At 37.7% G+C, this 17,518-nt stretch overlaps 1 protein-coding gene across 3 annotated transcripts; it reads left to right on the top strand.

The window, feature by feature from the left end:
- The first annotated feature begins 474 nt into the window (after positions 1-474).
- fbxo21 (F-box protein 21) lies at positions 475-17,376 on the top strand. Of its 3 annotated transcripts, none has more exons than XM_056254762.1 (12): positions 475-732; positions 1,344-1,479; positions 1,645-1,739; positions 1,838-1,959; positions 3,089-3,235; positions 3,506-3,642; positions 5,942-6,078; positions 6,220-6,399; positions 7,066-7,198; positions 10,936-11,126; positions 12,596-12,753; positions 16,454-17,376. In XM_056254762.1, the coding sequence occupies exons 1-12, from the start codon at positions 509-511 to the stop codon at positions 16,690-16,692; spliced, it is 1,899 nt and encodes a 632-aa protein (XP_056110737.1). In that variant the 5' UTR covers positions 475-508; the 3' UTR covers positions 16,693-17,376. The 3 variants fall into 3 exon arrangements, with proteins under 3 accessions (XP_056110737.1, XP_056110736.1, XP_056110738.1); XM_056254761.1 differs by having other exon boundaries at positions 1,630-1,739; XM_056254763.1 differs by having other exon boundaries at positions 539-706; positions 1,630-1,739.
- Positions 17,377-17,518: the final 142 nt, after the last annotated feature.

Raw genomic sequence — 17,518 nt, 5'->3', positions numbered from 1 at the left:
CACCTTAAAATTGTTTACTAATTTATACATTTATTACTTTGAATTGTTATTTATAAATAGGTCATTAGTATTAATAATTTAAATCAAATTAGGAATGTAAATATAATATACGCTACAAAGTATCTACATTTCCAGATTAAATGCGAAATCTATGTTCAGTTTTTATTTTAAATGTTAAATTCAAATGAACGGAAAATAAATAAAATAAAACTAAAATAAAATAAAATAGATTGGTTAACTACTTTAAATATGATGTCCTTTACTAATGTATGCCTGAATTGTATTTTTATTTTACAATATATACAATTCTAAATTGTATACACTATAATATATTATAAATTAATATTTATAATAAATGTTAAATTTACGTGTTTCATTCAAATATAAATGGGTATATTCGGCTTATTTCACGATATTCTCAAAGTTCAGCCCTTTGCACCAGAAAGGGGCGTGCTTTCGTTGACAACTGGGCGGGGCTTCGATGAGGTCATCGGAGTAAACAGAAAAGATGGCGACGCCATACACGGGAGATCGAGTTTTAGGGACAAATACGGATATTTCAGAGAGTTTCGCTAAGCAGTTAACCGATTTACCCGCCGAATTATTAGAGCATATATTGTGCTTTCCCGTTCTAAACCATATCGACATTAGCAACGTTTCCTGCACGTGCAAGAGGCTGCATGACGTGTGCCATGGCAGAGGAAAGGTCTGGGCGCATCAGTACAAACTCAGGTGGCATAAATTAAACACATTTCTAAAGCTTTATACCTCCATCAACCTCGAGATTTTTTAAACCATAAGAAATGTGTTTGATCCCTGATAGGTGGTTTAAGATGTGTATTGAATGCGTGACTTGAGAGCTGTCAGGTCGTGTTCTCATTCTGCTGATGCACCAAATTCGGTCCAGTGTGCACATGCAGAGAGATGCATAACATGTAATATTTAACTATTACGGACTCACCTCCTATACGTTGAAAGAACGAAATGCACTTATAATTGTTTACAACGTTAAACACAAAAATGCATGAAATTCTGCTTATAATAAATTAACATATAGGCCTACATGAAAAAAAAACCTTCTTTAAATAGAACTATGGTTTTAAGTTTATTAATGTTATAGTCACTATTGTGTTTTAGTGTATACTATAGTTAGTTATGCTTTGGCAGATACATGCAAATTACAGTTTAGAGCTTTTTTGTTACATTTTGCATGAAATTAAATTGCATCCTCTTAATCTAGGTGATATATAAACAAATATACTTTATAATATGACACACAACATTATCCTAGCCACATTTATATATACATGTCAAACATTACTGATGTATCATTAATGTTTTAGGTGGCCCAGGCTGCAGAGATTTTATCGGCATAATGAGTCATACGATTGGCTAAAGGAATTCAAGAGCCGGGACATGGTTGGTCAACAGATAAGAAGAACAGTAGAGTCTATTTCCAAGAGGTTCTTCACAGAAGTTGTAAGTGACTCTACAAGAGACTGTCACAATGTGCTGAAAATATCATCATATTTATGGCATGACAATTACGCACTGCTTTGTACAGGTATTGTACAACTTACTCCTTTCCGTAAGGTAAGTTGTATTTAATCTATTATTTCTGTAACTCAGCCTTGCGTTGGTCAGGTTCTTGGAGACAGCTTTGCAGAAATCGAGTCTCTTGGTGCCCCAGAACACTTCTGTGAGGATGAGCTGCTTGGTATTTTGAACTCCGAGAAAAGGTTAGAGATGAGCTCACGCTTACGATATGTATTTTTTTCTGAGCACTAAATGGTTTAACTGAATTTATGAATGTCCTCCTTTCCTATGATGGCTTCAGGAAAAGTTTGACACTTAAGTACTATGCAAAGAAAATCCTGTACTTCCTCCGGCAGCAGAACATTTTGAGGAATTTGAAGGTTTTCTTTGAGCGACTACCAGAACAGCAATCAGCCCTGGAAGGTAAGCTCACAAAAGACTAACAAAAAGCAATGTTTTATTTCTTATTAATGGAAAACAAATTGCCCCTATTTGGCTATTTTAAAGGTTCTTAATTTTGTTTGGAGGTCTCCTACAATAGGTTTACATGCATCCAAGGTCAAAACAATACTTTTATTTTCACATAATATACATTGCAACATCACCTCTTTTCTCACAGTGTCTGTAATGATTCAGTAAAGGAATCAGTCTCTCTAAGCCCCTCCTTTCCGTGAGCTACTCTGCTCTGATTGGTCAGATGGCCTTGTCTGTTGTTATTGGTCTACCGTTTACAGTACGTGTCGGAAACCAAACAGCCATTACCATATCTGAAGTTCAGCTCCGGGGGCTTCCTCAGCACTTGATACACACACTGATACCAACAGTAATGATGGCGTCAGTTTTACTGTATCAATTCAAACCTCATACTCATATTTTGGAAGTGTGTGCAAAGTGTATTTGCTTTGGCAGCGCAGAAAACAACGTCTTCTCGACATGTCGACAACACAAACCAAATTCTTCCCGTCCTCAGCTACATCTTTGAGGGCGGGTCAAAATGACGTTGGTCTTGAATAGCCAATGAAGAACATAGGCTGGCATTATGCAAATTTGCTACAAACCTACATAGGTTTGTGCAGGAAGGAAGTAAAACTGGAAATGCTGACAACTCGTTTCAGGCAATTCAGAATCGGTTCTTTCTTTTGCGAGAGAATAACTCCTTTTATTGTACACTTTGATCTATGAAACTTTGCAGACCTTTTACATTCACAAACAGGTATATTACACACTGCTGGAAAGGTAATATCTGAAAATGCTACTATGCTTTATAATACCAGGGACGAGGCCACATAAAGGCCAGGTTAATCGAATAATATCTGTCATACTATAAAGGTTATCATATATAATAATCATAGCTCAAATCAAATTAAATGTGCAGCCACATAGTAGACTCGTATACAGGCTTACCAAAGTCATGCACAGCATATTATTCACAATGTAATTTAGGATGACCCTATCTCACCAAAGTTTACTCACTTCATTATTATGGATGATTGAGGTTGAACATGGAATTATAGTTTAAGTCAACAACACATGTCCGTCTGTTTAATTCCAGGTGCTGTTTTGGTCGACCAGTATTGCAACCCTCTGACTGATTTTACCCTTGAGAGCATTTCTGCACAGATAGAAGAAATCACTGACAAGGTGAAGAAGCATCTGCGAGTAAAAAACGCCACACACCCAATTCTACGAGCCAGTCAAGGTCAGTCCACAAAGAGAGATCCGGAAAATTCAATTTACTGTTCTCATGAGGTCTATTAGTCAGACCCGTGTAGCCAGACTTATGTTCTCCCTGTCGTCCGATAAAAGCTCTCAGCTCGATGTCGATGACATAAATGTCTTGTTTGTCTCTTAGCTTAATTTTTAACATTTTTTTAATTTACTTTGGACTGCACTGGGAAACCACGACAGCATTGTTGTTCTTAAAGCTGTAGCGTCCTATATCTGTCTTCACTAGACACTGTTTTTCCAGGTGAATGCTTCGTTCTGGAAGACTTGGAGTTTCAAAGGCAAGTCATATGCGCTCTGAACGCTGTTCTATATGACCAGCTACAGTACAAGGGCAATGAGCGGGACTACTACAATCCGCTGAACTCATACATACATCAGGTACTGGAGTCACATGGATATCATACTCATTTCCAAAACACTTTACAGCCATACACATATGCACGTATACAATGTGCATTACATAAACAAATAACTTTGAGTAACATGTAAATTTACATAGTAATATCAGTTTTTTTTTTCAAATGAGGAACATTACTTGACTTTATTTCATTTATAATATATATATGTATATATATATATATATAAATGATATAAAGTATATATAATTTATTCAAAGAATACAAAAGGGTGCAAGCATTTTATGAGTTGTTATAGTTCTAGGAGGTGTTTGTTTATCAGCAAAATTTTTGTCCACTCTGAGGTTTATTTTGTAAAAATTATCATAATTCTGCTAACAAATTAAAAAACCTGTACTTATTATCTCCAGACAATATAGCAGAACAGAATTTGAGTGATGCAACAGAGCAGGTACTGTTGCCAATTAATTACGTCATTATCCTGACAACATCTTTGTGCCGATATGTTATTGTATTTAAACTAAGATACGGTTTACAAGTTTGCAGTGGGTACGATTTTTTTATGTGTTTGAAAGAAGTCTCTTCTGCTCACCAAGGCTGAGTTTATTTGATCAAAAATACAGTGTCAATACAATATTTTTTACAATATACACTCACCTAAAGGATTATTAGGAACACCATACTAATACTGTGTTTGACCCCCTTTCGCCTTCAGAACTGCCTTAATTCTACATGGCATTGATTCAACAAGGTGCTGAAAGCATTCTTTAGAAATGTTGGCCCATATTGATAGGATAGCATCTTGCAGTTGATGGAGATTTGTGGGATGCACATCCAGGGCACGAAGCTCCCGTTCCACCACATCCCAAAGATGCTCTATTGGGTTGAGATCTGGTGACTGTGGGGGCCATTTTAGTACAGTGAACTCATTGTCATGTTCAAGAAACCAATTTGAAATGATTCGAGCTTTGTGACATGGTGCATTATCCTGCTGGAAGTAGCCATCAGAGGATGGGTACATGGTGGCCATAAAGGGATGGACATGGTCAGAAACAATGCTCAGGTAGGCCATGGCATTTAAACGATGCCCAATTGGCACTAAGGGGCCTAAAGTGTGCCAAGAAAACATCCCCCACACCATTACACCACCACCACCAGCCTGCACAGTGGTAACAAGGCATGATGGATCCATGTTCTCATTCTGTTTACGCCAAATTCTGACTCTACCATCTGAATGTCTCAACAGAAATCGAGACTCATCAGACCAGGCACCATTTTTCCAGTCTTCAACTGTCCAATTTTGGTGAGCTCTTGCAAATCGTAGCCTTTTTTTCCTATTTGTAGTGGAGATGAGAGGTACCTGGTGGGGTCTTCTGCTGTTGTAGCCCATCCGCCTCAAGGTTGTGCGTGTTGTGGCTTCACAAATGCTTTGCTGCATACCTCGGTTGTAACGAGTGGTTATTTCAGTCAAAGTTGCTCTTCTATCAGCTTGAATCAGTCGGCCCATTCTCCTCTGACCTCTAGCATCAACAAGGCATTTTCGCCCACAGGACTGCCGCATACTGGATGTTTTTCCCTTTTCACACCATTCTTTGTAAACCCTAGAAATGGTTGTGCGTGAAAATCCCAGTAACTGTGCAGATTGTGAAATACTCAGACCGGCCCGTCTGGCACCAACAACCATGCCACGCTCAAAATTGCTTAAATCACCTTTCTTTCCCATTCTGACATTCAGTTTGGAGTTCAGGAGATTGTCTTGACCAGGACCACACCCCTAAATGCATTGAAGCACCTGCCATGTGATTGGTTGATTAGATAATTGCATTATTGAGAAATTGAACAGGTGTTCCTAATAATCCTTTAGGTGAGTGTATTTTAATATGTTATTTAATTTTACATGTATTTAAAATGATTACAAATATCAGGATTGTTTGATGAATATAAATATCAAAAGAACAGTGTTTATTTGAAATAGTATTAAAACTACTTTATAAAAGTCGTGTGATTAATCGAATGCATCCTTGCTAAATGAAAGTATTCTCTTTTTTCTTTTCTTTTTTAATCTACTGACCCCAAACTTTTGAACAGGACAGTATGTTGGGGTGATAAACTCTCATCCACAGCAAAAGAAGAAAAAAAACACTTCCAAAGTAAAATAAACACCTGTAATCGAACAAAACACTAAAGGAACATAATGTTACCTTCCATCTAATTGTGCTGAACGTAAACACATCGTATTAACATTAAAGCATTGTATTGTATGTGTAAGTGTAGACAGAAGTGTAGTTTATTTCTCACAGTGTTGGCCCCTTTGTGGTCAGGTGCTGGTCCGTCATACAGGCATTCCCATCAGCCTCTCTGTGCTCTACATGACTCTGGCCAGGAAGTTAGGAGTTCCTCTGGAGCCTGTCAATTTCCCCAACCATTTCCTGCTCCGCTGGTGCCAAAATCAAAGCAGGTGCGTGTTTTTCACTTTCCAGCTATTGCAATCTGTCAAAATGAAATCACATACAGTAGCAAACAAATATGCTTAAAACAATTGAGTTGTGCTTGTATTAAAAGTTAAACGACAACGTAAGTTGACTGATGTGTTTTGCAGGAATGGCGACATCTACGACTATGTATACATTGACGCGTTTGGAAATGGAAAGCAGCTGGCTGCTAAAGAGTGTGAGTATCTGATCCGACACCAGGTGACAGCAGATTACTACAGCGCTATAAGCACCAGCGAGCTGCTGCTGAGGATGGTGGGAAACCTGCTTAACATTGGCAAGAGAGGGTGAGACTCAGGGGCCGTTTACACCACACCGTTTACAACTAAAAACGGAAAAGTTTTTATGCGTTTTGGTCGTTCATTTACCTGAGAACATCGTTTTGGGGGCCTGAAGATGCAAACTTTTGAAAGCGGGTTTAACATTTTTTGAAAACGATACTGTTATTGTCTCGGTAAACTACAAAAAACGCGAATTTGTGCAAACGGTAATGTCATGCGCATGCGTATTACGTGTTCAGTCTATAGGCACGTAGCGTTTGTTTACAAAATGATATCGCCAACTACTGGCCTGTCAGCAGAATACAGTGTTTTTAGTCGTTTTTTTTCAGATTGGTGTGAATGGAGATCGTTTTGACAATGTTTTTGTCCGTACACGAAAAACACGACAGAAACACTGTTTTTAGTACTTCGTTGTTGTGTAAACGTGCCCTCATGCTTCCATTACTGTACTTGTGATTTTATGCTTCATAAACTGTTCTTTTATATTCTTATTGTCAGAATATAAAACCTATTTCATGCTGCATGTGTACTCATTAGTAAACCAGTCAGGGGATTCTGCAGTTTAGACTGTTTTGTGTAAATGAAATTAGTTTTCTTGGCTGTCAGCTAAACTTGTGAATTAGTGAGACCCATGTTTGTTACAAAATGTGCTTGCTTTTGCTTTTTGTCTAGGGAAGGGAATGAGAAATCATATCAGCTCCTGCGGGACTCTCTGGATCTCTATCTCACGATTAACCCTGATAACGTGCAGTATCTTCTGCTGCAGGCCCGCCTCTACTTCCATCTGGGCATCTGGCCTGAGAAAGTGAGTTCAGTCTCACAGATCAGACTTGAATGTCAGTAACAATCCACACAATTCACAGTAGAAAACCTATGCTTAATATACACTCACCTAAAGGATAATTAGGAACTCCTGTTCAATTTCTCATTAATGCAATTATCTAATCAACCAATCACATGGCAGTTGCTTCAATGCATTTAGGGGTGTGGTCCTGGTCAAGACAATCTCCTGAACTCCAAACTGAATGTCAGAATGGGAAAGAAAGGTGATTTAAGCAATTTTGAGCGTGGCATGGTTGTTGGTGCCAGACGGGCCGGTCTGAGTATTTCACAATCTGCTCAGTTACTGGGATTTTCACGCACAACCATTTCTAGGGTTTACAAAGAATGGATTGAAAAGGGAAAAACATCCAGTATGCGGGAGTCCTGTGGACGAAAATGCCTTATCTTATGCAGCAAAGCATTTGTGAAGCCACAACACGCACAACCTTGAGGCGGATGGGCTACAACAGCAGAAGACCCCACCGGGTACCACTCATCTCCACTGCAAATAGGAAAAAGAGGCTACAATTTGCAAGAGCTCACCAAAATTGGACAGTTGAAGACTGGAAAAATGTTGCCTGGTCTGATGAGTCTCGATTTCTGTTGAGACATTCAGATGGTAGAGTCAGAATTTGGCGTAAACAGAATGAGAATATGGATCCATCATGCCTTGTTACCACTGTGCAGGCTGGTGGTGGTGGTGTTATGGTGTGGGGGATGTTTTCTTGGCACACTTTAGGCCCCTTAGTGCCAATTGGGCATCCTTTAAATGCCACGGCCTACCTGAGCATTGTTTCTGACCATGTCCATCCCTTTATGGCAACCATGTACCCATACTCTGATGGCTACTTCCAGCAGGATAATGCACCATGTCACAAAGCTCGAATCATTTCAAATTGGTTTCTTGAACATGACAATGAGTTCACTGTACTAAAATGCCCTTTAAATATAAAGGTGGTGGCTCTTTACTAGGGCTGGGTACCGAGTTCGGTACTTTTTAGGTACCGACCGAATTGCCTCGATACTACCGAGTATCGAAACATGTCTTGTTTTTCGGTACCACATTTCGGTACCTAAGTGGTTAATCTCGTCAACGTCAGTGAAACAATAAGCATGCAGCATGATTGGCTGTGGCGGAAAAACACTAGTTTACGCGGCTGCCCAGAGACGCGGCTCGTCGCACGTGAGGCTGCAGTGTGTGTGTGTGTGTGTGTAGCGTGCGTCCCAACCCAGATAGATAGAAAATATGTGGAAATGATCCAAAGTGTACCTATGTCATGTGCCAGACTCGATGCCAGATGCACGCTATGCAATATTTTCGACAAGATCATTGCTGCCAAGACCGGGAACACGGTAAATCTAGGCACTGAAGCGCACAAAATACACTTGAGAGTAATGGTGTTCACATCGAACGCGAATAGAGCGTCAAATACGCGTCTATCGCGTCTAGTTCGACGCTTGAATCTTTAGCTCGAGTTCAAATTTTTCAACTTGCACGGAAGACGTTCGCGTCAAACGCGTCGCCCAATTCGCGTCATTCGCAACGCCCGGCGCGAATGATGCGTCTATTCGCGTCTTTGCATTGACTATGTATGTAATCTACTCGCACAAATAATTAAATTCGCGTTCGGTGTGAACACACCATTAGTAAACACTTGTTCATTATTAAACAATTAAAATATCTCCTTGCTATTGTTTCCACATCCATAATCATTAGGCTACTTTTGCCTGTGCTTTGCAGCAAGCTTCACGTGCAGGTATATATCCCGCCCCCCAGTAGCCTATATTTAATTTAATTCACATTTATTTGTATAGCATTTTTCACAATACATATCGTTTCAAAGCAGCTTTACAGAAAATGCATGTCTAAATTACAATTTAGAGTGATCTGTTATCAGAGGTGACAGTGTAATGCATTTCAATTAATTTTCATTCAGTTTCATCGTTAATTAATGCATTAAGTTAAAGCAGAAACAATGAGCTCATTGAAGTAAAGAATACATGTTGTTAAATGATTAGGAAACATAGAAAACTTTAGCATTGGTGCTTTTTTACATACTCAAAATATGAGTGTAAAAAAGTCAACAAACTGAAAAAAAAATTAGGTAATGTTATATTGTTAAACCTGGTTACATAAAATTGGTATCGAAAAAAGTATCGTCCAGGAACCGGTATCGAAGTCAAGGTATCGGTATCGGTATCGGTACCGAACATTTTGTTACGATACCCAGCCCTACTCTTTACACTAAGTGATAAAGGGTTAGTTCACCCAAAAATGAATTAATTACTCACCCTCATGTCGTTCCAGACCCATTCGACTTTCGCTCGTCTTCAGAACACAAATGAAGACATTGGTGCTCTTTGGTCATTCTTGACCGAAAAATATTGTTTTGTTTTTTTACTTCATCGTAATGTTATGAAACTTAGTGAAGGTTTTGGCACTTGCTATGTGAACACGCAACAATGATTGGACATGATTTGAAAAGGTTAAATGGTCCTGAAAAAAATTGTCACACTTGTGCTCCTTGCGGGCAAAAACGACCACTTTGGAAATGAATGGGAAACGAATTTTAATTAGTGGGAACTTTTAGTACTGCGCCCAAACAAAATTTACTGAAAGCTCATTTTTTGAGATATTAACCTCAAGTTCGGAACACAACTTGTCTAGATTTATGAATTATCTTTGTGCATTTTTCATAACAATAAACGTAAAATCCTTTTATAACTATAACTCACTTTTTTAAAGCTTTTCTGCAATAATCTGCCTAGTGTCATCTTTAAAAGAGACCAAACTTAAATCTGTGCTCCAAAACATTTAAGATTTACTACAATTAATTTGGAAATTTTATTTTCAGGTCTATGTTAAAAAAGTGAATGAATGGATTATAACTACTTTATAAATATAATATAGTACCATAAAATACCCTAAAAATACAAAATATGAAATAGAAAACATTATAGATCTAAAATATAGTATTCATTTTATTGACAAAATCTGTAATTTTTGACTGCCATCAGAGGTTTAATGAAATCTGAGAGATGTCTGTCCCTCCATTGAAACTGTATACACCCAAAACTCTGACAGTTCAAGGGTCAAGTGTGAATAGACTTTATATAGAGACAGAAATCTCTTGAGATTTCATTAAAAATATCTTCATTTGTGTTTCAAAGATGAAGGAAAGTATATGGTTTTGGAATTACATGAGTGTGAGTAATTGGGTAGACTATCCCTTTCAAGAGGGTAATTGCTATTTTGAAGGTGGATACTGTTTGCACCATGTATAAATAGCACTAAATAGCACCCCTGGTTACACTAAGTGCAAATAATGACATGTTATTCACAAAGTGTGTAAACAAAAGTAATATGCTATTTTACTAAGGGTATATTATCCGTGCAATCTGCCAAAAAGATTGGCTATTTGCACAAAATAAAAAAGGACAGTGAATATTGAGCATGGGGAATATTAAGCATCACTTTTACATTTCTAATAGATCTTTTTCACACCTAACACATAACTTAAAAGGGAATGTATATGTTGCACTTGCATTGGGAATTTGTTTAATATTGCGATTAAACCACAAAGTACTCATCATCTTTTTATGATTAAGGGTAATAATTGAATTTCATCATTGTCTGTATTAATATTTGAATGGAAGCAAAGTGTAAGCAGCGTGTTTTCTAATAAGCAGGTTTGTTTGATGTGATTGTCTTTGTCTCAGGTGTTGGATATTCTGCAGCACATTCAGGCTCTGGACCCGTCCCAGCACGGAGCGGTCGGGTATCTGGTGCAGCATACGCTCGAGCACATCCAGCATAAGAGACATCCAGAAGAGCCGGAGGTGAAGAGACGCAGCGCGCCGGAGCACAGGGACGTACAGTACTCTGTAGGCCTCGTCATGAAACATAAGAGGTGGGTTCCTGTCTGTGTGAGCTGCAAACTTATGAACTACATGGAGCCTGAAACTTTTAGAACAGCAACATAAACTTCTATCTTGAAAACTAACTAACCAACATGGCTATACTATAATACTGCAAAGTACATTGCAAAAAGTCCTTTTGCCTCTTTTCTCTGTTCCGGGTGAAATATTCCCTGTGCACTACCAGTCAAAAGTTTGAAATATATAAGAATTTCTTTGAATGAAGTTGCTTATTTTTACTGATGAATGTAAAATATACGGTAAAAACAGTAACATTGTGAAATATTATTAAAATTCAACTGTTTTCTATTTGAATATATTTTAAAATGTAATTTATTCCTGTGATGCAAATCTGTATTTTCTATATCATTACTCCGGTGTCACATGATCCTTCAATAATCATTCTAATATGCTGATTTGGTGCTCAGTTATCATCAATTGATATTGGTACTCGATTATTAATAATGGTTTTTAATATTATCAATGTTGAAAACAGTTTTTGCTGCTTAATATTTTTGTGGAAACCATGATCAAATTTTTTCATAGAAAGTTCATTGAACAGAATTTATTTCAAATATAAATAATTTGTTCCATTAATATCTATTTGTTACGTCTAATATCTATTAATATCATAAATATCTTTACTGTCACTTTTTATATATTTTTAATGTGTCCTTTATGAATAAATTTTTTTTTTTTTTTTGTTTTTTTATCTTACTTAACCCATAGTGATAGTGATAGTGTATCACGGTCTCTACAAAAATAATAAGCAGCAGCAAAAAAAAACAAAAAAAAACCTGATGATAAAAATAAATATTTCTTGCACACCAAATCAGCAAATTAGAATGATTTCTGAAGGATCATGTTACACTGAAGACTGGAGTAATGATGCTGAAAATTCAGCTTTCCTGTCACAAGAATAATTACATTTTTAAATATTTTAATATTTCGCAATATTACTGTTTTTAATGTATTTTTAATCAAATAAATGCAGGCTTGGTGAGCACAAGAGACTTCTTTCAAATAAAAAAAATAAAAAATCCTTAGTTGGTCCTACTTTTCCGATTTTATTTTTATTATTATTATTTATTTAAATTTTACATTTATATTTTACATTCAAAAGCTTGTGGTCAGTAAAATTGAAGTGAATGCTTCCACAAATAATTACTTTTTCAATATGAATGGAAAACTTACTTTTCCAGTAAAAAGTGAATCTCTTCCAATGCAAATGAAACACAAACGCACAAGTTTAGCTAGTAGAAACACACAAGTTTAGCTAGTAGAAACACACAAGTTTAGCTAGTAAAAGCAAAGGACAGGAGTAAAAAGAGCAGCTGCCGTCAGTGCTCAAGGTGGTACTTGTGTGTTTGTATGATGCCAAATAACACAATGTGAAAAGAGGCTAATTTACAATAGGAATATTTGGTTAAGAATGTTCTCAAACTGTCCCATGTCCTCACAGGTCAGGCTACAACTGCGTTATCTATGGATGGGACCCTAAATGCACCATGAGTCAGGAGTGGATTAACACCATGAGGGTCCATCAACTGTCTAAGGGGGCTGATCAGCCATTTTACAACGTCCTAGTGCAGGACGGGACCTGTAGATACGCTGCGCAAGGTGAGACTTTCCGCGAGCCAAGATCAGTGGGATCATTTTAGCAATGGAAATTATTTGATTCTTTTTTTAATTATTATTTTTAATTTTATAGGTTGTGCATATAGTTTCGGAGACTGGTATCTGAAAACTGGGTCTTTATCCTAATTGCTCTTAATTTCATTAGCAGCAGGGAATCATTTCTTTGGGGGCAAATGGGTCAGGGGTTAATATATATTATATAATATAATACCTGCTTTTTGGCATGTTCGCAGTTTAGGAATTAGGAACGATTTTAGTTTTAGGAACTCCTTTTGGAGGAACTAATTAAGCTCCTATTTCAGAGTAGGGTCAAAACCAGCACTATAGGAACTACCAGTGACACAAGTGTACACTGACTGGCCGAACGCACGCGAAAGACCAGCACCCATCATTTTTTAAAAGCCATGTACACACAGATTATAGCCTTTATGTTTACTCCATGAACTAACTCTACGAACATGGAAAACAGAAAAATAAAAAATAGATGGGCCTCTTAACCTTTACGCTAAGGAGAAAATCCAACGCAACTTTGAGGGGACCAAGAGAAACATGATTGTGTATTTATGCTCAGCTAGAAACACTGTACATCAACCACACGGCAAAAGCTAATATTTTTTCATATACTGTCTACTTTCTTTGTATAACAGTTCTATCTAATAACGTGTTTGACTTGACGGTTAGACAGATCGTAAACTAATGAACATGGAGAATGTGTGCTCTGGCATTCTCAGCGCCGTCAAAATAAAAGTCACAATGACATGCGCGGCTTAAAGGGATACTCCACTTTTTTTGGAAATAGGCTCATTTTACAACTCCCCCAGAGTTAAACTGTTGAGTTTTACCGTTTTTGAATCCATTCAGCCGATCTCCGGTTCTGGCGGTACCACTTTTAGCATAACTTAGCATACATCACTGAAGTGGACAAGACCATTAGCATTTCTCAAAAAAAAATGACCAAAGAGTTTCGATATTTTTCCTATTTAAAACTTGACTCTTCTGTAGTTACATCGTGCACTAAGACCGACGGAAAATGTAAAGTTGCGATTTTCTAGGCTGATATGGCTAGGAACTATACTCTCATTCCTGCGTAATAATCAAGAAACTTCACTGCCGTACCATGAGTGCAGCAGGCGTAATGATATGACGCAGCGCCTGAAAATAGTTCCGTTGTGTTGAAGGAAGGTGGCCTATTTTCAGGCGCTGCGTCATATCATTACGCCTGCTGCTCTCATGGTACGGTAGTAAAGTTTCTTGATTATTACTAGGGATGTGCACGAATATTCGAATTTTCGAATATTCGATCTGTAATTATTATTCGAAAAATAAAACACTATTCGAATTTTACTACGTTGCTTTGCTGGCCGTAAATGCAGTGAATCCATGATAAATCCCAAGCACTAACTCGCAGTTATAATTAAATGCACTGGGTGGCGCTGTGGAGTGTGTTAACAAGTTGTGTGTATTTGATCACATAATGTTGTCATCTGCCTCGCGAAGTTTGGAATTACTTGAAAATGATCTTACTAAATGGAATTACTTTTGATCGAATTAATTAATTAATTAATCTGAGTTATAATATCATCAACACAATGAGAAATCACATGAAATCCAAACAGTCGAATGAAGAAAGACAGCTGTCCATCACTGCATTCACGACTGCAGGTAAGCGCAGCTGGACCCCGCGTGATCCGAAATGATAACTTATCTTATAGCAAAATGATTTTGAGACATATACTTCCTTTAAGTTTTGTTGAGGGAGACAGGTTTAAGAACAGAAAACGCAAAGTGCTGTTAGAAACTTAGAACACCGTTATCTTTGTGTCTCTGAAGCGTCTGTCAGATAAGCGCCTTTTCTCCCTCGAGCATAAATTGCTGGCGGCGCCCCTGCATGTGGATATTGTTTTTCTCAATAAAAACGTGAAACAATATAAACACGATAATCATATGCTGACGTGTGTGTGTGTGTGTACGTTCTGTACGATATCTGGCACAATCTGCTTTATTAGGCGTTTTTTTTCCCGTTCGCGCTGCTTAAGCATGCTTTTATTAATGCTTTTGTTTTTTATATTTTTTGTTTACACATAGGCCTACTGTTTAATGTTTTCAACTAAAAGAAAACTTTAACATATATTGTAAGCTTGTTGTGTATATTGCCTAATTGTAAGCTTGTTCAGAAATGGTGACAAAAACGTGAAAAAAAAAAAACTTAAAAAATAACATCTTTTTCATTAAACGTCATTTAAATAAATGAATATTCGAATATTCGATTTTTATGAGCCCGAATATTCGAATGCAATATTTTTGAAAAATGCCCATCCCTAATTATTACGCAGGAATGAGAGTATAGTTCCTAGCCATATCAGCCTAGAAAATCGCAACTTTACATTTTCCGTCGGTCTTAGTGCACGATGTAACTACAGAAGAGTCAAGTTTTAAATAGGAAAAATATAGAAACTCTTTGGTCATTTTTTTTTTTAGAAATGCTAATGGTCTTGTCCACTCCAATGATGTATGCTAAGCTATGCTAAAAGTGGTACCGCCAGAACCGGAGATCGGCTGAATGGATTCAAAAACGGTAAAACTGAACAGTTTAACTCTGGGGGAGTTGTAAAATGAGCCTATTTCCAAAAAAAGTGGAGTATCCCTTTAAGTCGCTTCAGAGTTCCTACTGGCGGTCCGAATGCAACCAGATAAATGGCCTTAGGTGAAGATTCAGTTCTCAGGGAACCACCCTGGTTGTTAGTTCCCATAACTAAGTTCCAAGAACTACCTGGTACAAAAGGATTTCGAATAATTCCCACCCAAGGCAAATGCGAAAAAGGAGCCGACGCCTGGTTGAGTACCGTTAGTAGTGTGTTGAAACCAAGCTACACCCGTCCGGTCTCTCTCTTGAATCCAACACTGAAGTGATTTAAACTGCAATTCATCGACTGCCCGCTAGAGACTGGCTGCAAAAGAGAGTCAATCCCATAAACCCCCCATGGTAATATGCCCAACTTTACAGCAGAAATTTTTTTTTACAACCTTTTATAAAAAGTAGTTTTGATCTATATTGCTAATGTTGCCCTTTATGACAACTGGGCGGTGATTTTTTTTATTTTTTTATTTAAACTCGTAAGTTTAAATGATATTAAGCCTTAAAGTTCTGCATAATTAAGGGCGTGGCCACTTGAGTGACAGGTGGATTGCCGCTGCTGTCACTACTAGCCGTTTGTCTGCTGTCTGTTAGCTGTCACGTCACCTCAGCTAATCCCGCCTCTTTGCCCATTTTCCGTTATCCGAGAGTGACGCGCTGCCAAGATGGCGACGGCCGGCTCCGCCCACTTTGGACTTCAGAAATGCTCTTCAGAAACCTACGGGTGACGTCATGGACACTGCGTCCATATTTTTTTTACAGTCCATGGTTGAAACTCGCGGTTATGGTAAGGGGCGTTACATTTCCGAAACGCACTCGAAGTGGACAAGCGGTTGACCAATAACTACACACTGGTCCAGCCGACCAATCAAGGGTCTTTATAGAAACAGGAGCTAAACAGAGCATTACTGACAGACTGGGAAGAGAGGAGCTGCCATTGTAAAATATGTGAAAGTGTCTTTGAACATTCAAGCATGAAAACCTATAGTAGAGCCCAAAAAACTAAATCAAATCTAAGAAACCCTCACTTTCTCTGTTCATTTGCAGAGAATCTGGAGCCTCACTCTGCCCCGCTGGAGATCGCTCACCCCGAGGTCGGCCGCTACTTCTCTGAGTTTTCTGACACACACTACATCGCTAATGAAGAGCTCCAGGCGCGTTACCCAGAGGACATGTGCAAGACCCACAGGACTGTAGAGGAGCTTTACCACGGCCTCAACCCAAACTCAGGCCAACCATCCGAGCCAACCGCCAACTTCCAGGACCATGATTTATTAGATCCGTAGACCAGAATGCCACCTCTTTCCCTCCCTCCCCACTTTAAATGCGAAAAGTCACTCAATTTGTCCTGTACTATTACAGGAAGTTGCTCAATACAACTGACAATGGACCGAATTTGATGTTTGGAGTTCTTGTAAAGGCCAAACCCAGTAGTTTTTATTTAATTCATTTCCTTTGTACAACATCCTGGTCCTAGATCAGTTTTACAGGCAACTTTGACCCAGAGCTGCAAATGTAGTCTGAAAGAAACTACATATGTTGTATAATTTGAGTGGTTGAGTACAAATGATGTGGTCGAGTTACAGTATTTGTGGATACAAAACATACTCTGGATAATATATATAGAGATTATATGAAGTTACACTACGGGAGGGTCTGAACATCTGTACAGTATATGTGTTGATGATCAGCTTCAGGCCTGTCCATTATGTCGTCATTCAACACATCTCACTAAACTAATGCACTAATTTCATATATGTTAATATGTTAACAAACATGCACTTGACATGAAGTAAAATGTCTAACACTGTCACCTTGAAATATTTTGTAATGTTTACTTCAAAGTTATTAAAAAAAAAAAAAAAAGACCTAGAGAACAAGGGCTCAAGGAATTCTTGGCTCATGGTTGTAAATACAAAAGCATTGAGAATATAAGAATGAATCACAATAAAAAAAAAGAATCTCCATTTCTAGTGGTTCAGTTATTTATTTATTTGTTTTAAATGTGTTTAAATGTTTTATTTGTATGACTTATCTATAGCTTTGTAAGTTTAAGGAGATTTTAAGATTCCCTTTCAATATTTTATTATTCAGATGATAAAATATTAATTT

The sequence above is a fragment of the Rhinichthys klamathensis genome, unplaced genomic scaffold, assembly GCF_029890125.1.
Source record: "Rhinichthys klamathensis goyatoka isolate OS25496 unplaced genomic scaffold, OSU_Roscu_1.1 h1tg000114l_1, whole genome shotgun sequence".
Lineage (NCBI taxonomy): Eukaryota > Metazoa > Chordata > Actinopteri > Cypriniformes > Leuciscidae > Rhinichthys > Rhinichthys klamathensis.
This window is presented reverse-complemented; position numbering and strand designations above follow the sequence as displayed.